The 21,447-nt window shown below is 35.2% G+C and overlaps 2 protein-coding genes and 2 non-coding genes across 5 annotated transcripts; 2 read left to right on the top strand and 2 right to left on the bottom strand.

Annotated features, from left to right (window-relative positions):
* Positions 1–935: 935 nt before the first annotated feature.
* trnay-gua (transfer RNA tyrosine (anticodon GUA)) lies at positions 936–1,021 on the bottom strand. Its single transcript is given in 2 exon segments — positions 936–971; positions 985–1,021. It is a non-coding gene; the product is annotated as a tRNA-Tyr (tRNA).
* Positions 1,022–3,223: 2,202 nt separating this feature from the next.
* Positions 3,224–3,296, top strand: trnaa-agc (transfer RNA alanine (anticodon AGC)). The gene has a single exon. It is a non-coding gene; the product is annotated as a tRNA-Ala (tRNA).
* Positions 3,297–3,740: 444 nt separating this feature from the next.
* On the top strand, positions 3,741–12,432 carry trim55b (tripartite motif containing 55b). 2 transcript variants are annotated; one of them, XM_051098305.1, is made up of 8 exons: positions 3,741–4,025; positions 4,309–4,478; positions 6,568–6,741; positions 6,883–6,979; positions 9,390–9,623; positions 10,087–10,109; positions 10,183–10,307; positions 11,959–12,432. In XM_051098305.1, the coding sequence occupies exons 1-8, from the start codon at positions 3,906–3,908 to the stop codon at positions 12,117–12,119; spliced, it is 1,104 nt and encodes a 367-aa protein (XP_050954262.1). In that variant the 5' UTR covers positions 3,741–3,905; the 3' UTR covers positions 12,120–12,432. The 2 variants fall into 2 exon arrangements, with proteins under 2 accessions (XP_050954262.1, XP_050954261.1); XM_051098304.1 differs by having other exon boundaries at positions 3,743–4,025; positions 6,565–6,741.
* Positions 12,433–13,490: 1,058 nt separating this feature from the next.
* On the bottom strand, positions 13,491–14,861 carry crhb (corticotropin releasing hormone b). The gene is made up of 2 exons (XM_051098310.1): positions 14,696–14,861; positions 13,491–14,371 (listed from the first exon to the last, which is right to left on the bottom strand). The coding sequence occupies exon 2, from the start codon at positions 14,347–14,349 to the stop codon at positions 13,861–13,863; it is 489 nt and encodes a 162-aa protein (XP_050954267.1). The 5' UTR covers positions 14,350–14,371; positions 14,696–14,861; the 3' UTR covers positions 13,491–13,860.
* Between the last annotated feature and the right edge of the window lie 6,586 nt (positions 14,862–21,447).

Below are 21,447 nucleotides of genomic sequence, written 5' to 3'. Positions count from 1 at the left end.
AAATACACTGTATGGGTCAAAATGATTGATTTTCCTTTTATGGCAAAAATCATTAGGAAATTGAGTAAAGATCATGTTCCATGAAGATATTTTGTAAAGTTCCTACTGTAAATGTATGAAAACTTAATTTTTGTTTAGTCATATACATTAAGAACATGATTTGAAGAACTTTAAAGGCAATTTTCTCAGTATTTTGTTATTTTGATTTTTTTGCACCCTCAGATTCTTGATTTTTAAATAGTTGTATCTCGGCCAAATATTGTCCTATCATAACAAACCATACGTCAATGGAAAGCTTATTTTATTCAGCTTTCAGATGATGTATAAATCTCAATTTTGAAAAAATGACCCTTATGACTGGTTTTGTGCTCCAGGGTCACATATAAACTCTAAATTGCGAGTTATAAAGTCAAGTTTTGAGGAGAAAAAACACTGATGTTCTCAGAATTGCAAGTTCTGAGAAAAAGTATCTAATCAGTATCTAGTCAGAATTATGAGACATAAACTCACAATTGTAAGTTAAAGTCCAATTCTGAGGAGGAAAAAAAAGGCTCCTATGTTCTCAGAGTTGGACGTTATATTGCAGTCCTAAGAAAAAAATGTCAGAATTGGGAGTTTATATCTCGCAATTCTGACTTTATAACTCACAATTATTCGTTTGTGACATAATTCTGGGGAAAATGTCAGAACTGTGAAATAAAAGTCAAAATTACCTCTTTTTCAGTGGCAGAAATGGGCTTCCATACTACATGAATAGAGATGGGATCTTGCTTGTTTCACAAAATCATGCAATAAAAAATGCAAAGAGCCATTTGGTCTGTTGTCAGATTTTTTGCTTGCATTAAAACAAACATTTAATGCTTCAACTCCACTTACCGTAAGTCTAAAACAAGAACAAAAACAGATTGCTACCTTCAAAAGGCAAAAACCAAGTTTCCTTCGAGCCGGATTCGAACCAGCGACCTAAGGATTACAGTACTTCCTCTACAGTCCTCCGCTCTACCAACTGAGCTATCGAAGGAACACACGTTTTGCGGCTCGATCTTGCGCTTTTCAAGGGTAAATGCGTAAATAGTAACTACAATGTAATAAAGGTGAACACACATATATTGCAAATAAGAACTATAACGACTAACTTACATGTACATTCCTGAAATTTATATTTATATTTATATATTATATTATATTTATTTATATAATAACGTTCTTTCTTTCTCTGTTTAAATTTGCCTCCTATTTGATTATAAAGCACAAACCTCAACTCACGCTAGTTATAGACAAATCGTTTCAAACAAAACTGACAAGCGAAAATAAAGTGACGTTAACCCGAAGTTCAACATTAGCTTAAAGATTCGCCAACAAAGTCAAACATTTCGGATGCATTGATATATGCGGGGCTCGAATTGAAAGAAATTACAAAAAGCATCCCTCTGTAAACCACCATCCCCTCTTCCCTTTAATGTTAATGTTGTCTAAAACTTATCATACAAATTAAACATAATAACATTATCTACGTATGATAATTTACGAACTAAATAACAGCGATCAGTCAGAACTCAATATTGCAAGCTGCGCACAAACTCAAAAAAATGATTCAAGCGCGACTTTTAACATTATTAAAAGGATAATAAAGTAACACTGCAGAGATTCTTTTCTGAATTTATATGTTTTTTAAATAATCGAGTGAGCCTAATCCATTCATAAAGGCGGTCACCTGCTTCGTTTCTACCTGAATCAGCCGTTTTAAAAGAATCGTTTGGCGGAATGATTCAGTGATTCGTTTATTAATAGGGACGTACTGCCACCTACTGGCAGTTTTAGTGTAGGCCTAAATCAGCCTAATACCCTAACAGCACATACAGCAAAATATTGTTTAATTATCGATAAAAAAAAACCCTATTTCAGGCCCTAGAAGGAAAACAACGGTCATTTAATAAAGCTTATTTTTTGTTAAATAAAAACGTGTTTAAAATGTAAACAATTTTTGTAATCATTGTGTAAAGTTAGCTATGGAACATCTCGCCCACCATCCAACCCGTATTTTTTTTGCAATTCGACCACGGGATATATGGCAATAAAAATTAATAATAACAATAACAAGAAATCTGCTTATGCAATTAAACTACTTTTGTATTGTATTATTATGAAATACACGAATATATAGATATATAGATATAGATACAAAGATAGATAGATACATAAAGTATAATTAAAGTATAATTAAACATGTAGGATTCTATTCACTTATTTTTTAGCACTTGCGCATTACACTGCACTTACAATTTGCATAAATAATTAACGTTTTAAAAATAATATTAACAATGTTAAATATTAATTGGAATATAGAAATATGAAATGACAGACAAAATAGAATGATACTTTTAAAAATGAACCTAAAAGTCGCCAGTAGGTGGCAGAAAAACACCGTCTTTATAAGCGAGTCGATGAGTCGTTTATTCAAACGACTCTTTCAAACCGATTGATTCATTCAGGAACTAACCCTGCGTCCCAATGTGCATACTATCCACCCTATCTGTCCTAAACAGTATTGAAAATTACTACTGTCAGATAGAATTTAGGACGGATAGTATGCGCATTGGGATACAGGCTAAGTAACAAACTATTTTTATAAATGAATCGGTTCAAAACGCAAATTCACTCCGTATAGAAACACCGCTAGGTGTTGCCACTGAGACGCACATGGCTTTTCTTTAGCGTAATAGAGCAAAACAAGTCACTTAATTTAAGCCACTTAATATTTACTTCCTTCATTAAATTGTTGTCTGCGACAGACCATGCTAACCAAATTGTTCATATATATCTATATTGCTTCACACTGACAAGCCTCAGTAAAAAATAACAAGATTGGTATTACATCAATAAGTTATACAGTAAATTACAGATACCTGAAGCAGCTGCTTTAACTTTTTATCGCTGGTTGGCCAGTTTACATATCCCTCAGAAGTACGTTAGAGCCTCAGTGGGCGCTTCTTGTCATGACAACGTGTTAGTAGACTTTGGTGAATGTGCAGAGAGCGAATCTGCGGTTCGAGAAATTATTTTAGTGCGCATGGAAACTCAGTGATGGTGCCTACAGAGCATACTAACAAAGCATTCGGGGCTTTATTGAAAACATGAGCGGCTTCAGCCCTTTTAGCCCACCCCTAGCGCCACCCCTGCTGTCTGTACAAATGGGGGAAATTCAAATGGGGGCCACCATAATGGGGAATTAGCTCAAATGGTAGAGCGCTCGCTTAGCATGCGAGAGGTAGCGGGATCGATGCCCGCATTCTCCAAAGCTTTTTCTATTTGGGCGGCCATCACCAGTCTTTTACATTTTTTCTACATACCTAATACCAACAAATTAATTGCCACGTATATATAAAAAATATTATATTACTGCGTTATTGTTTTATTTTTATTTTCTTGGGGCTTGGTGAGCCCGCATTATATTTCCAAACAGGCACATCACTCCAGTACTAAAATTTAAATTGCACTTAAATAGTATTTTTTTTTACTTATGTATTAAAGCGTATTAAAATAGTATTTTTTTTTTTTACTTATGTATTAACGCGTATTAATTATTCAATTAATGTCTTTTTATTTCTTTTTTTACTTTCCTGTGTTTATTGCGTTTAAGAGATGCACGTCGAGTCAACGGTATCATTTTCATATATGGGCAAGTAAACATGGCAACCTCTGACGTGCGCCTTTCTAAAAACAGCGCTCACTGATAGTGGGCCTTGGCGTGGGGGAATGCCAAGCCTCATTATAGAGGGTACAGACAGGCGGTTGGGCAATGGAGAGGGCCTGATTTCACCCCGTGTACAAGAGACAATTTCATCTTCTCAATCCCAAACGGTCTCGTTCTCAACTTCAGTGAAGCCGTAGCTCGTCGAATCAGGATGGACAGCTTGGAGAAACAGCTTATTTGTCCCATTTGTCTGGAAATGTTCACAAAACCGGTTGTGATTCTTCCTTGTCAACACAATCTTTGCCGGAAATGTGCTAATGACATTTTTCAGGTACAGTTTCAATATTGTTTATTTCTTGTCAACATCATTTATCACATAAATATCTTTGTATTCTCTTTTATAAATCAGATAAATAGTTTTATAGTGCTGTGGAGGTTTCTAGAAATGGTTAATTTATACTAGTTTTATTAGACTATAGTATAATAATATTGGCTATTACACATAGGCTATTTGGGAAGTATCAGTACTCAGCTAAAATATATGAATATTTGTAAACAAACATTCAATAATCTCTAAAAATGAGGTGTTTTGCTGTCTCACACTTCCTATACAGTCCTCAAATCCATACCTTCCCACCAGAGGAGGCTCAGTGACGTCAGGTGGCCGTTTCAGGTGTCCATCCTGCAGGCATGAAGTTGTGCTGGACCGCCATGGGGTCTACGGTCTGCAGAGAAACCTTCTGGTGGAAAACATCATTGACATGTACAAACAGGAGTACATCAGGTTAGAGTTGAGAAACAAACACCTCGGGAGGCTCTAATAGCATGTCTGTGTGGTTTAACAAGATCCCTTGTGTAATAGCCTCTAGCCTAACTTACCTCAAAAGTCTAGAGCTGATGATTTCTCGATAAACAGATGAAAACGTTCAAGAGAAATGTACAAATATAGTCAGAGTGCGAGTAAAATGTTCTGACACAAAATTGGCATTGGTGATAAAAAAAAAAAAAGGTGACATTTTGGAAAACTCTGTCGTCAAATTATTTCCCTGAGAGTGCGCACTAGCATTAAAATTACATTAAAAACATGATCTGTGGGAGTTTTTAGTGAGTAATCAGCTTGGTGAAAATTTAAAGTAAACCAACATGTCTGTGACCAATATTTACCGTGCTTTGATGACTGATGATCTAAAAAAAATAAAAAATAGTTACAAGTTAACTATTAAACAGAACAGCTGAACATAAGTTCACAAATAAAATATATTGTTTAAATTGTTATTGCCTTGAGTTATTATTTTGGAATAAATGTAAAATGCCTAAAACACTAACTTGATGAGATTCACATTTGACTTTGTTTATTTAATCAGGAAATATGACTAGGACATGAATTAACATTTGATTAAAAAAAAAAAAAAAAAACACACGTTGAGGACTTCTCATTTCAGAACACTTGATGTGTGAAATATATGGTGAATAAAAGCTGAATAAATAAGCTTTTCATTAATGTGTGGTTTGTTAGGATAGGACAATATTTGGAGATACAACTATCTGAAAATCTGGAATCTGAGGGTGCAAAAAATCAAAATATTGAGAAAATCTTTAAGGTTGTTCAAATGAAGTTCTTAATACATATTATTAATCAAAAGTTAAGTTTTCATATATTTACGGTAGGAACCTTACAAAATATCTTCATGGAACATGATCTTTACTTTATATCCTAATGATTTTTGGCATGAATGAAATATCTATAAATTTGACCCATACAATATTGTTGGCTATTGCTACAAATACACCTGTGCTACTTAAGGTTTAGTGGTCCAGGGTCACATATGTATATAATTGGTTATAAATGCTTCTGTTTAGGACCCAGTAACTTCCTATTATTATTTTTTTGTTTAGTCTGGAGCTCTGTAGACTCAGAACATTTAATTAATGTCTTAACTAATATGATTTATATTATTACCACGTACAGATAAAAGCCTATTTCCACCACATAAGAAAACAAAATCATGATTGGTGAATCTTAAGCTGTAAGATACATAGTTGAAATTTGACATGAATAACTGACGTTTGTTTTTTTTTACTTTTGATATACTAATTATGATTAACTAAAGCATGATTTCTTTTCCTATGTGGTGGAAATGGGCTTCCAAAATTGACATAAAAGTCTAAATTAACATAAAAGTCAACATTATGAGAGTCAAAATTGACATAACAAAGTGCCAAAATTCGGACCTTTTTAAAACTTTTTTGGTAATTACATATTATAATTATGATTACCAAAGCATGTTTTTTTTCTTATGTGTTGGAAATGGGCTTCCATAGTTACTGCTATTGTAGAGGTAATAAGCCTTCTACCTTTTAGTAAAGTGCATGAAGAAACAGAAAAAAGAGCAGACATGCTTTTAAGAATGAAATTCCCCAAGGCTGAACGATTAAGTTCTCCACCGCCCTGTCACTTTGCATCCCACTTAAGCGTTTCACTTTATGAACTCAAGAAAAGCTTTTGAATGAGAGGTTCATGTTTTAAGGCTCTATAAATCAGTTGGTGTTTTGCACTGCAATAGACAGATTCCCCAGCGTCCATGTGGCTCCCAAGACCTGTGACTCAGACAGGTCATAAGGCTAAGGATGACGGTCAGCTGGCAGCAAACTTATTTTTAGTTCCACCAGTCAGTGTTGAGTCTCCTAAGCGTACTGACACACATCACAACCCCTCAATATGGCCTCGTGAACTCTATAGTGATTTCATTAAGCATTAATTTGAAGTCCTGTCCACGTCTGAGGCAAAAGCCGAAAGGTTTCGAACCTCAAAATCTGTTTATTTTATTGTTTACGCCCTTTGATACTCATAGATCTATTATTCTCCAAAGCAGCAGACCTTCTCCGGAAAGGAAGGTTGACCAGCCGATGTGTGAAGTCCATGAGGATGAGAAAATCAACATTTACTGCCTGACCTGCGGCGTTCCCACTTGTTCTATGTGTAAAGTGTTCGGCTCTCATAAGGACTGTGAAGTGGCCCCTCTTAACAGTATTTACCAGACGCAAAAAGGTAAAAACTCTCACGCTTTTGAGACATATTAATATTTATGCTTGTCTGCACAAGTACGCCAGAGTTTGCGTCAGTGTGTATGCGCAGCATATATTTTTACAGTTGTGTGTTAATATGCTTACGCACGTCCTCATCTCCAGACAGAGCTCTCGGATAGAATAGCAATGATGGTGGGCAATAATGACAGAATCCAAGGCATCATCAGTCAGTTGGAGGAGACCTGCAGAACCATAGAGGTTAGTTACCCTGTGTGGGGGCTTCTCCCTCCCCAAAGCCTGGCACAAGAGCAGGATTATTGATGAGGAACGTAAGAACACTTCCTCTGACAAAAGATACACACGCTCTGGCATGGACGAGCCAGGCAGGCAGGAAGCTGGATTCTCTCCAGACCTCACAGTTGCGTTCACAGAGGCTTCATGATTGACAAGCAAGCAGAAATGAGCCGTCTCTGTTGAGCATATGGCTTCCCTGACAGAAAGTCATTGTGAGCAAGGTTGAGGGTTAGATACGGTTGAAGGAAAGAAACAGGTAGTCAAACTATTGATTTTGAAAGTACATTTTTAATCTTAATTTTGAACTTTGGTGGTCCATAGGTTGTGTTCCAATCACCCAATAGTAGCCTATAAAGTGGCATTCTTTAGTAAAAAATTCTATGCTTATATGCTAGAGCTGGGTTTTGACAAATTCCACAATTCGATTAAATTCTGATCACAAGCTTGCGATTTGGATACACACCAAATTTCTCAAGGAAAAAAATCTCTGAATACTGTAAAATATGCATCAGAGTTAATTGATATTACTACGTTAAAATGGACTAATTTGTATACAAGCGCTTAAATTACACAATTAAGTTTTCATAGTAATCAAGTTACAATTACATATTTTTATTTACATATTACATATAATTACCTATTTCTACTCCAATTTGTTTTTTGAAATATAAACATTTAAATGGTGGCTCTCATAAAACCTTGACGAATTTATTTCAACTTAAATTAAAAATCGAAGAACAGTAAAAATATAATAAATATGTTATATGGTGCATATATTTAGCAAAATTCCATTTAGAATTAATTTTTTTCTACCTGACTAATAGTAAAATTTTGACTTCGATACGATACCTGACTAAAATACTACTACTGAACCGATACTACGACAAAAATTAGAACAACAGGAAAAGTTTTATTTTTGTTATTAATAACAAAAACATAGATGCAAGTAACAAACTAAAGGACAAATTCAATAAAAAAAAATATAGCTGCAAGCAACGATGACGGGCCCAAGCCATCAGCGCAATCGCCACCCTGTTGACATCAGGAAAACTGTGGAAAAATCCAGTTTTCATGACTGGATCCGCAATTCCATCCACATTTTAACTAATTACGGCTCTTATCAAAATGCATTCTTTACGTACGGGTACTAGCAAAATGCGGAATCAAACCGTTTTTAAAAGCTACCTTTTTAGTACCAGTATATTGTGTAACTCTACTGACTAATGAGTTTATGGTCACAATTATGGTTGGTCTAAGGTAAATGTGACATTATGTGACATTGTTTACGAGCTGTTTACTGACGTCTTTCCACAATTGAATGAGCGATATGAGGCAGGATACGGATTTCGGTAAGTTGTACTCTCTCTTTTAACTTACCTTCAGATGTTCGTTCATGTTTATTTTGTGCTGAAACTGGCTTTAAAGCAGAGGAGATGATCATTTCATGTACGTTTCGCTTCCGCTTCTCCTGAACTGAGGGGCTACAGTGATCACTCCACATCAAACAGCACCAAAACAGCATTTATTGTTTGAATACTATAATAAAATGGACAGAATTTGAAATCTGAGCCATTGTTTCATATCAGAAGTAACAAAGCACAAAGCTTATTGTGATTTATTGGATGGAAGGTGTGCTAGACTGTTCCGTTCATTGAATGAAAACAAGGTAGACTAATAAATTCTTGGGGTTTAATAATCAATATTGTTTCGCAAAATTGAGAATAGATTAAAATTGAGAAATCAATATTTTTTCCCAGCCCTATTATATGTTATATACCACTTAAAAGTGTGGAGTCTGTAATTTTTTTAAATTTTTTAAACAAAGAAGTCCCTTATGCTCACCAAGGCTGCATTTATTTGATCAAAAATATAGTAAAAGCAGTTATATTGCGAAATATTATTATGGTTTAAAATAACTGTTTTCTATTTTCATATATTTTAAAATGTAACTTATTCCTGTGATGCAAAGCTGAATTTTTAGCAGTCATTACTTCAGTCTTCAGTGTCTCATGATCCTTCAGAAATCAATCTAATATGCTGATTTGCATCTTAAGAAACATTTCTTATTATTAATGTTGAAAACAGTTGCTGCTTAATATTGTTTTGGAATCGGTGATACATTTTCTTCAGGATTCTTTCATTAGAATAGAAAGTTCATAAGAACAGATTTATTTGAAATTGTCCTTATTGTCACTTCAGATCAATTTGATGTATTCTTGCTGATTAAACATTAATTTCTTGTAAAAACAAAAAAAAACAAAACAATTTTCCGAACAGTAGTAGTGTATATAATATAAAGATATTTTGATCTGTTGCATACTGTACAGTATGTATTTTACTTTATATTATATTTACATGTATTATGTATTTACAGGAAAATGGCAGGCGACAAAAATCCAAGGTGTGTGAAAAGTTTGACCATTTGTACGCTATCCTGGAGGACAGGAAGAGTGATATGAACCTGAAAGTAAACGCTGAACAGGAAGAGAAACTGAATTACATACGTGCCCTCACAAGGAAGTATGGAGATCATCTGGAGTCCATGACCAAAATCATGGAGACAGGAATCCAGACGTTGGAAGAACCTGAGATGGCTCTTTTCTTACAGGTCTTTTATGCCTACAATAGATTATAGAAACAGGGTTAACACACACAAAAATAATAATAATTATTATATATATATATATATATTTTTTTTTTTTAACATAAAGGTTAACAGTCCTATTTATTTAAAAAAAAAACTGCATGGAAAGTCATGGAAATGAATAATAAAATCCTTTTGTAAAAGTACTATTTTCTAGTTCTGCTCTTAAATATTTAATCATCTAGATATTTCTTTTTGTAAATGCTTTGAGAAAAACATGCCTGCAAACCAGCATGAAAATATTGAGTATATTAGTTTAAATCCATGTATTCAACAGACTGTCACGGAAATCCATGCCAGTGAATGACGTAAACATTTGATAAACAAAAATTGTGGGAACCCTGTAGAAATTCAATATATTGTATTCATAATATTTATGTTATCTTGTTGTGAAATAATCTCTTTTTCTCTCACTCATGTCATACAGAATGCCAAACCCCTCTTGCAAAAGTAAGTGTTGATCCTTTCTGCAACATTAATGTGTATTTTGAACAAACATACAAATTGATTTCTTGTTTGCTAGAATTGCAGAGGCGTCGAATACCTCGCACCTGGAGAGAGTGGAGCGCGGTTATGAGAACATGGATCATTACTCTGTGAGCTTCAAAAGACAGGGCAGGGCCCTACGCAATATCGACTTCGCCAGAGGTACGGCTCACCTGAAATGCTCATTAACCCTGATTCAGCTTCGACTATCAACACATGTAGGTTGAAATCAAGTTAGCTTGTTGAATTGATTATGAAAATAAAGTTGGCATCTGCTATTCAAAAGCATGTTTTGAGATTCAAAAGCCAGCCTCGCTTTTCAGTATATTAATCAGATGTGTCAATCAATTTTCTAAACTCCACCATATGATCAGTATGAGGCTGATGGTATCTTCACGTTCAGATTGAGTCGAGAAAATGCAACTTTTCCATTTTACTGGTTAAAGGAATAGTTCACCTAAAAATGAAAATTTGCTAAAGTTTACTCACCCTCATGAGATCCAGTATGTAGATGTGCTCTGAGTCCTGATCTGAAATGATGGTTCGCGAATCAAGTTTGGGATTTCAGAGCGTGGATCGTGAATCATTTGATTTAGATCTGAACTTCGGAGCACGGAGCGTGAATCATTTGATTTAGTTTCGGACTTCAGAGCGGGTTTGTGAATCATTTGATTTAGATCTGAATGGGTTTGTGAATCATTTAGCGAATTGAATGTTTCAAATCTAATGATTACTCGATTTAAAGTCCCTATCTAAATCAAATGATTAGAATTTCGGAGTGTAGAGCGCAAATCATTTGATTCAGAGTGGGAATCATTTGACTTAGTTTGGACTTCAAGTCCCCCCGTCATTTGATTTAGATCGGGACTTCGGAGCAAGTATCGCAAATCATTTGATTCAGATCAGGATGGGTTTGCGAATTATATGATTCAAATCTAATGATTCATGATTTTAAGTTGCAATCTAAATCAAATGATTAGCGATACACGAAGTTCCGATCTAAGTCAAATGATTTGTGCTCTGAGTCCTGATCTGAAGTGATGGTTTGCGAATCATTATTCATATCGGGACTTCAGAGGCGTGGATCGTGAATCATTTGATTCAGATTGGGACTTCTGTGTGGGTTCGTTAATCGTTTGAAAAATAACTGTGGTTTTACTATAGTAAAGTGTAGTATACTTTGTAATACTTTGCATGTGCTTCATTTTATTTTTGCCATTTTATTTTATTACTATGTTTTTATTTATATTTTTTTTAGAATTTGAAAGAAAAGAGATAGGTTATTACATTACGTAATTTCCTTTCACAATATCTGTACGAAGCCTGTTCTTCATTAGAACAGATTTGGAGAAATTTAGAAATTTTTACATCACTTGCTCATCAATGGATCCTCTGCAGTGAATGGGTGCCGTCAGAATGATAGTCAAATCATCTGATAAGAACATTACAATAATCCACAAGTAATCCAGCCCATCAGTTAACGTCTTATAAAGTGAAAAGCTGTATGTTTGTAAGAAACAAATCCATCAAGATGTTTTTTAACTTTAAATCTTTGCTAGTTTTTTGCTTCAAGATGTTAATTGATGGACTAGAGTCATTACTTGTGGATTATTTTATCAGCTGTTTGAACTCGTTTTTACAGCACCCATTCACGGCAGAGCATCCATTGGTGAGCAAGTGATGTTAAATTTCTTCAAATCTGTTCTGATGAAAAAACAAACTCATTTACATGAGTTCACCCTAAGGGTGAGTACATTTTCAGCACTTTTACATTTCCAGGTGAACTATTCCTTTAAACTCTCATTGTTTGCAGATGACGACGAAGAGGAGGATGACGAGGTTGAGGTGGGTGCCGACGTGGCCGGCCGGCCTGGGCAAACAGCCTCGGGAGAAGTGGACTCACTGAACGAAGCCCTTCCGCCCCTTCTTCCCCCACAACCCCTGAGCACACGCAGACCCGCCACATCATCCTAACTTCACAAAGTGCACATGCCAACACAAATATTGTCCAGCGTTCATTTTACAACAATAAGGACACCTACAGACTATTTTACCAGTGACTTTCATGTTTGTTCCAGTCACTAGATGACTAAATATAAATGTAGATGACTTAAGAAACCCTTCCAAGATTTGTGGTGTTGTTTACTGCGTAGGGAGTGTTCGCGTGGTATTTTCATTGCAGTTGGCAAGGCAGTGGTATTTGAGTTATGAATGATATGATTCGCCTTTAATGTTCTCTGGATTTCATATTTATAAACATCGACGTCAGAATAAAAGGTTACCCTCATGTAGTGAAATCATTTGTAACAGATTCAGTTTCACATATACAGTAGATGCCTAATCTACACGAAGAAACATTCGTGGAAGTAATCGTCACATCTCTTTGCTCACAGGGTTGTCTTTCCCTCGTCTTTTAGGCGAAGAGTAAACAAGTGTTGTTCGCACATCTCGGTGGTCGAGCTGAAATAACGATGCCAGGACATTGCGTAATCCATATATTCTGGCCCAGTGGAGGGTGATCAGTGACAGGATGTGCCTTTTCACACAGAGAACGGCTACAACCAACTTAATGAGGTCCAGGGAGCACAACCCCAAAACAACACGTGTTGCAGTGAATGAATCCTAGTGAAAGTGAGGTGCTGCGTCAAAAACATAAGGTTCTGAGTGCCTTGTTAGTTCACATTTGAGTTATCGATCAGATTTGGATGGGCTTCGCCCATTCAGTTTAGGACACGGTTCAGTGAAACTACACCCAGGATCTCCAGTTGCTGTAGAATGAGTCACCACACATCAGTTGTTTGGTTTGTCATTTGATAATCAGCCTTTGTCATAATGGTCATATCTACTTTTTTTCACACAAACATTTTGCCCAAAGAATGTGCACATGCTGCCAAGTCCAGAAAGATTTTTTATTTTTTTTTAAAATTGCATTAGTGTCATTGAGTGCCAGAAAAAGTGTATTGATTTAATTATTCAGTGTATATTTGCAATATACTCTGAGGTACTTTATATGTGTTTATGATTGTTCCAGAGCTCATTTTCTGAAGGTAGGTGGTAAAAAGATTGTGTTTACCCTTTTTAATTGTAATTAATAAATTGTAGATTAAATGTTTAATATAAAAAAACATTTCTACCCCTGGTTAAACCAGTCTATCATCTCTCGATGACCCTCATTTATTGATCCTTAGAGATATACACACAACGTGTAAATACAATTTTTCAATGTAAGTAGAGATGTTTTTAATTATTTAATCACTGTCAATAATCTAGACAAGAGGTGTCAAACTGGCTTTCAAAGTTTTATTGAAAAATATAAATATAAGACATTCTCTTGCACAACAAAAATTAATGGTTGCTCATTAGTTTATTAACAAACTTAAACAATGTACTGTATGTTACAATGAAACTCAAATCTGTCAGATAAAATAATACAGTACTGGAAAATATTGTCTGTTTTTTTTTTTTTTAAAGAAACTCAAACGTTTTCTTCATCTACAGTTCTGAATGATCACTTATACAATAACATTGATGGAGAGTGATGACAGTTTTGCGCTTCATATACACCTACTGTACTCTAATCGCCTTCATTGAAATATCTACAAATAAATAAGTCACCGGTATAAATAGATCATGATGGAAAAGCAGCACTATGGTACAGAATATTCATGTTTGTGCTAAATGTAAAAATATCTTTGGCTGATGGGTTTGCTGATGGTTACTTCCCGAATATTTCCATCATTTTGCGGTTGCTGTGAGCTTGCTGGGCCATTTGTTCGGCTCTGGCCATCTCCAGTACTTCTCGTAGCAGATGAAAGGTCAGATCCAGGGAAATCGGCGGCTCCTCCGACCTGCGCTCTCTTTCCACTGAGTCGAGCGCCCGGAGCGCGTAATTGCCATCCAAGCGGCCGATGTTTCCAACTTTCCCCTCCAGCAGACGCTGCGTTAACTGGAGCTGCAGTGCTCTTTTGGAATACTGGGATGTCTCGGGAAAGCTGTCGGCTGGGGAGCGGGGGGAATTCTGGTTTCTGTTGCCGAGCCGGATGAAGTACTCCTCCCCTAAGCGTGCCAAAACCGGAGGGGACTGTCGCTCTCCATCGGGGTCCGTGGCTGGCTGGTTGGAGCTGCTGTCGATGGCTCTACATTCATACGGTGGTGGAAAGGCAACGAGCAGAGCCACGGTGGTGACGAGAAAATTGAGCTTCATGTCAAAAAGTGGCGAGGAGAATCTGCGGGAGAAGTGAGTCAATTATGCGCACGATTTTAACTTCTCAGCAACTGTTTTGCGCACTCTGGGACGAAGCTCAAATCCTGACAGATGCAATTTGCTTAAAGCGCGCTTTCTGCACATTAATTGCATTGCACAAGTGTATATTTTCTAAGTCCACTTGGGCTTAAAAGTTGGATAGCTCGGTGCCTCATTGTGCGCAAAACACGAGGACGCATCCACAGCAATACAAACTAACTAAAATAAAGATTACCACTGTAAGATGTTATTACCTAACGTTTACTAGGCTATCTCACAATCTTATTCCAGATGAGATGTTGCGTACCTGTGCGTAATTGGTATATCCTTGGATGGTGGTTTTTGAACTTTGCGAGGTGCGTCTGTCTTCCAGTTGTTGCCTAGCAAGTTATTACTTTTAGGACTTCTTCAAAGGAAGGCTGGAGTTTGCATTTATATAGGCACGGTCAGCGACAAGTGTCACGCATTTAGTAGCTTGCGTCTGCGCAGAGGGGAGAGAGAGTTGACTTGAATGAACGTAAGTGAACAGTTTTCGGTTTGAATGAGTCATCGAGGTGTGTGTATGTGTGCGTCCTTCAGCGTGGATGTGTGTGTGAAAGAAGATGCATACAAAACCTGGGGTATTTTAGGATTCTATATTGATCTTCCCCCATCTTTTGGGGATATTTATAACGCCCCCCTCTAGATATTTGCAAGGTTTGTGTCTTTAAAAATATAAAACGCATAGTGCGAATTATGAGGCGATTACGACTTGAATACTCTCAAAGGAAGTCAAAACAAAAGTTTGATGTGAGGGTCTTAAAAGTACGTATTAAAAAGTTACTTAAAAGATTTCAAGATAAAATGCGTTAAAAAGACGTTCGCGAACGTAAGTCACGTTCAACCGAGGAATTAGGCTAACCTTCCCTGGTGAAAAAAACAGCATATGCTGGTAGGTATGTTTTGATGCTGGAATGCTGGTTAGGGTAGGGTAGGTTTTGATGCTGGTTTAAGCTGGTCCTTTGCTGGTTTTTGCTGGTCATGTTGCTGGTCAAGGACCAGCATGAACCAGCAAACGACCAGCATAAACCAGCTAAGGACCAGCTTAAACCAGCATCAAAACCTACCTAACCAGCATTCCAGCATCAAAACATACCTATCAGCATATGCTGTTTTTTTCACCAGGGTTGGCAGCTCGAATGCTTCCGTTAAGATCGCCACAGGATCCTTCATCGACAAAACATGAGTATTCTTACAATGTATGACTTTTTATAGATTATATATCATGATTATATCACTAAACACTTTTGTGTTTTGTTTAAATTGTCTTTTGACAGTTGACGGTTAGCTGAGGGCGCCAAATTAGCCTTGTTTGTGTGTAAATCGCGCCGAACGTCAACTGACAAATTCAAATTACTGACAGAAAAAAGTTACCGCCTTTTAGGATAATGAATAACAAATTACATAATGAACAAATTATAACTTTCGTTCATCTTTGTTCATCATCAACCGTAATGTTATGAAGCTACGAGAATACATTTTGTGTGTAAAGAAAACAAAAATAACGACTTTATTTAACAATTCTTCTCAGTCTTCGACAAACGTTTACTAAATTACCGTGTGTTAAAGAAGATGCATACAAAACCTGGGGTATTTTAGGATTCTGTATTGATCTTCCCTCATCTTTTGGGGATATTTATAACGCCCTCCTCTAGATATTTGCAAGGTTTGTGTCTTTAAAAATATAAAACGCATAGTGCGAAATATGAGGCGATTACGACTTGAATACTCTCAAAGGAAGTCAAAACAAAAGTTTGATGTGAGGGTCTTAAAAGTACGTATTAAAAAGTTACGTAAAAGTTAGACTTAAAGATAAAATGCGTTAAAAAGACGTTCGCGAACGTAAGTCCCGTTCAACCGAAGAATTAGGCTAACCTTGGCAGCTCGAATGCTTCCGTTAAGATCGCCACAGCATCCTTCATCGACAAAACATGAGTATTCTTACAATTTATGACTTTTTAGAGAATATATATCATGATTATATCACTAAACACTTTTGTGTTTTGTTTAAATTGTCTTTTGACAGTTTGACGGTTAGCTGAGGGCGCCAAATTAGCCTTGTTTGTGTGTAAATCGCGCCGAACGTCAACTGACAAATTCAAATTACTGACAAAAAAAGTTACTGCGTTTTAGGATAATGAATAACTTGTATGTTGATTCAGTTCAAATTACATAACTTTATTATTTATTGTTTATTAATCTGTAATCTTTACTTAAAGGAATAGTTCACCCAAAAATGTAAATTCTGTCATTAAATACTCACCCTGGCGTCGTTCCAAACCCGTATAACCTTCGTTCATCTTTGTTCATTATTAACCTTAAAGTTATAAAGCTATGAGAATACATTTTGTGTGTAAAGAAAACAAAAATAACGACTTTATTTAACAATTCTTCTCAGTGTTCGACAAACGCTTACTAAATTACCACAACACGTGTGTTAAATAGTTGAATAAAGTCGTTATTTTTGTTTTCTTTCTGCACAAAAGGTATTCTTGTAGCTTTATAACATTACAGTTGAACCAATGATGTCACATGGACTATTTTAATGATGTCCTTACTACCTTTATGGTTCTTGAACGTTTCGGTTGCATTGCTGTCTATGCAGGGTCAGAAAGCTCTTGGATTTCATCCAAATTATTTTTTTTAAAGATGAACAAAGATCTCACACGTTTGGAATGACACAAGAGTGAGTAATTAATGACAGAATTTTCCTTTTTAAAACAGCATGTTTGACCAATATCGGATTTCACTGATTGATTTTCAATATTTGGTTGCATTCTTGATCTTTGCTTAATTGTTTATTCATCTCTAATGACCACAGATGCATTTTAAAGAAAGTGGTGTGACTGCAGTAATCAATTCCTTGGTCACATTCCAGGTTGTTCCCTCCTTGAAATCGATCAAATACATCAGAGTAAAGCGCAGGTTGTTCAGTTGTTGAAGCCACAGGCGTGGTGAACTTGGGGCAATGTTCTAGCGGGTGTCACTTATCCAGACAGAACAGACAGAGCTTTGGGTCCCGGTGATTACAGATGCGCAGCGGCAGGACCACGTCACTCTCGCAGTCACTGCTGTCAAGTGCTGTCCTCCCCCCTCGCTCTGCTCTGGCCATGAGGGAGGCTGGGAGATGGAACACTTGGCTCGAGCCCCTTCACACCTGCTTTCAGAATGCCAATCAGACGGCATCCCAATCAGCTTCTAAACAATACATGCTAACATGTTTGAAGGAATAGGGGTTATATATTTCCCGAAAGATCTGAATGGAAATTCTGTGTTGTTGCTTTGTCCTTTCATCCGGTCATGTGGGTTTCTGTAAAAAAAGAGTGAATTGGCTTTAAACATTCAAACATTTTCACTGCCAGAAAACATGCAAAATAGAAGTAATTATAAGGCACTTTCAATGAAGAGGATACAAAACATGGTTTGATATTGCTTTTTCTTCTGAAAATGCTGGCAGTCTCACTTTAAAAATATATTTATTTTATTTTTATTTTTTTGATGTTGTAAATGAGATTAGAGTATTTTTACAAGAAAATAATGTATCAGTATTTCATAATTTATTTGTAATTATTTGTTAATTATTCTAGCAATTTTTAATAAAAATTGTTTCAAAGTAAATCCTTCACTTTTTTTTCAGTCTATGAGCTGTTTTATGTTTTATTTGTTTTTACATAAAGTAAAACACTACAATAAATGAAACAACAATTCGACATACCTGTTTAATTATATGTGAAATATTCAAGCAAAAATAGTTTCAAATGAAATTCAAAGACATTTTATTTAATTTTATATTAAAAATGGACCATAAAACATCTCACACACTGAAAAAAGTAAATGTGGGATTTACTTTGAAACAATTTTCACTCAAAAATTGTTAGTCTGACCTAATATGTTGAATTGTATTCAGTTCACTGTAGTGTTTTATGTTATACAATAAAAAATAGCTCATAATCTGAAATATTTAGTATAGGATTTAGAATTTTAGTAGGATTTTAGCAATTTTTTGAGTGAAAATTGTTTTAAAGTAAATCCGGCAAAGAATTTTTTTAACTTATGAGCTGTTTTATGTTCTATCCTTTTATATAAAATGAAGTAAAATACCACAGTAAATTAAAATTCAATAAGTTAGGTCAAAATGACCTAATATTTTGATTTGATATTCGGGTCATTATAATATTTTACTTTATATAAGAAGAACAGAACACAGAAACAGCTCATACAATAACAAAATCAGTATAGGATTTAGAATTTTAGTAGGATTTTAGCAATTTTCGAATGAAAATTATTTTAAAGTAATTCCTGCACTTTTCTTTTTAGTATATGAGCTGTTTTATGTTCTATTCTTTTATATAAAATAAAATACCACAATGAATTAAAATTCAATAACTTAGTTCAAAATGACCTAATATGTTGATTTAATATTCAATTAATTATATAATTATACTTTATATAAAAATAATAGAACAAAAAACAAATTAAATTGGATTTTAGCCGTTTTTGAGTGAGAATTGTTTCAAAGTAAATCCTACACATTTTTTCCAGTTTATGAACTGTTTTATGTTCTGTCCTTTTTATATAAAATAAAGTAAAATACTACAGTGAATTAAAATTCAATACGTCAGGTCAAAATATGTTAATATGTTGATTTGATATTCAATTCATTGTAGTATTTCACTTTATAAAAGAGGAATAGAATACAAAAAAATGAAAAAAAGTGTTATATTTAGAATTTTAGTAAGATTTTAGCAATTTTTGAGTAAAACATTGTGTCAAAGTAAATCCTACACATTTTTTTATGTTTCTTTTTATATAAAATAAATAATACATTGAATTAAAGTTCAATAAGTTAAGTCAAAATGACCTAATATGTTGATTTGATATTCAATTCATTGTAGTATTTTACTTTATATAAGCAGAAAAAAAAAAAAAAAAAAAAAAAAACAGCTCATACACTGAAAAAATTAGTATAGGGTTTTTAGGGATTTTAGCAATTTTTGAGTGAAAATTGTTTAAAAAAAAAACAAGTAAATCCTACACTCAAAAAAAAACCCCACATTTTTTTGAAAGATTTACGTAATTTAATAGTAAAATTTCATCAAACTGAATTGAATAATCCTTAAGTATTTAATCTGAATAATTGAACAATACTTAATTAACTATTCAATTAACCCTTTAACTGCCACTCCCATTTTTTAAAACAGACATAAAAATGCACTATCCAGACTTTAATTTTTATAATTCATGAATGAAAACATTTTGTAATATGATGTTTGATGTACATTTTCCATGGCAATGCAATGTCTGATTTTAAAATGCCTTTCAAAAGATGAATTTTTATATTTTAAGTTTTGAACTGATATATGATTTCTATTGCGTGATAGGGAAAAAGGCAACAAAGAAAGTCTTTTGTGACAAAGGTCAGAACTCGTGTTATGATGTAGATTTTTTAAGTTACTTTCCGTACATAATTTCTATCACAAAAATACGGTAAAATATCTATTTAGGAGTCTTAGACCTTTCCAACTTTTCAAAAAGCATAAATCTTTAAAAAAAAAAAAAAAAAAAAAAGCTTAAAAACAGCTTAAAAATAGCTTAAAAATTTTGTGTACACAGTGTATGAGCTGTTTTATGTTCTATTATTTTATATAACATAAAGTAAATCATTACAATGAATGAAAATGCAACAAATTGGGTCAAAATTAGGACACTGTTGTGATTTTAGTTGTTGGATACATTAAGAAATCCAGAGAGGCCAAAGAAGGAATACAGATGTTTGATGTGTTTAACATTTCATGCTTATCATTTCCAGTAGTTCTTACAATAAAAGCATGGAATTTGTGCCTGTAATGCTTAAAAAAAAAAAAAAAAAGTAATGGGGCACCAATTTGCACCCTATTTGTGGAAAGTGCCATTACATTTATGATATGTGGGATGGGGAAGGCTCAGGGGAAAAAGGCTGACGGTTAACAAGAAGAGTGGATTCATCCCAAGAATAACGTTATTATGGATAATGACTGCATCCATCTACGATAAAGCTGACAGATGAAGAAGGCGGCAGACATCTTGGTTCTATTTCGGGCTCCTCAAAGCACCTAGTCTCTAATCCACTCAAATCTACGCCGGTGATTCACTCTGTAAATTAATTATTATTATATTCGCCCCACGTAGCGCGACCGTCTGTGTGATCCTCAAACTTAGACAAAACACCTCTATGAAGCAATTCCTGACATTCATTGATGTTTCAGACTGAATACTTTATCCGCTGCGTGGGAGTTTTCATTCTGATCGATCGCACGAAGCGTTCAAACAAATGATGAGGTCAAAAGCTTAAGCGCTTCTCCGCAAAATAAAGTAGAGCAATTTTCCTCCTCCTTCCTTCAGGCCCCGTGTCAAGTCCCATCATGACATGCGGCTGCTTTCTGACACAAATCCAACGTACCACCTCGCCGCTAAATTCGCAAACTCGCTCGTGGTCATCGATGTCACTACGATTTCAAATCAACGTCTGTAAGTGGATCACAAAACACGCCACGTGATGAAACGCAGGAAGTGCCGTAGGCCTGGCGCTTCTGATCCATAGCGCTTTCTTGCTTAACTGAGTATGGTTTGACTCCTCATTCAAGTTCGTTCGCATCTTCACCTCGTTTGTTCCTCGCGCCGCCATAAGACACTTCACTTTCATCCTTGTATAATTGCTCCGGATTACGGCAACGCTGTTAACAATGACGCCGTTAAGCTGCGCATGGTCGTCAACAGATATAGTCTATTCTGGTCAGCTGTGAGGGGATATCAATAAAGGTTGTCAGTACTATAAATGAGTTTAAAGAGGCTCAGAGAGCCTGCTGATCTCCTTGCTCCAAATAGACTGGGGTCTGACTCAATAGAAGGGCTCATCTGTCTTCTCAATGGGGTGTTTGCTGATATGAATTGGTGTCTTTAATTGAATTGAGGAAAACTCACAATATTGGCTCCCTCCTGGTTTTCAGCCGCATATTAATGGCACCCAGAGATGTTTAAAAC

The sequence above is a fragment of the Labeo rohita genome, chromosome 24, assembly GCF_022985175.1.
Source record: "Labeo rohita strain BAU-BD-2019 chromosome 24, IGBB_LRoh.1.0, whole genome shotgun sequence".
In the NCBI taxonomy this organism is placed as follows: Eukaryota; Metazoa; Chordata; class Actinopteri; order Cypriniformes; family Cyprinidae; genus Labeo; species Labeo rohita.
The sequence above is the reverse complement of the archived record's forward strand: the minus strand, read 5'-3'. Positions and strand labels throughout refer to the sequence as shown.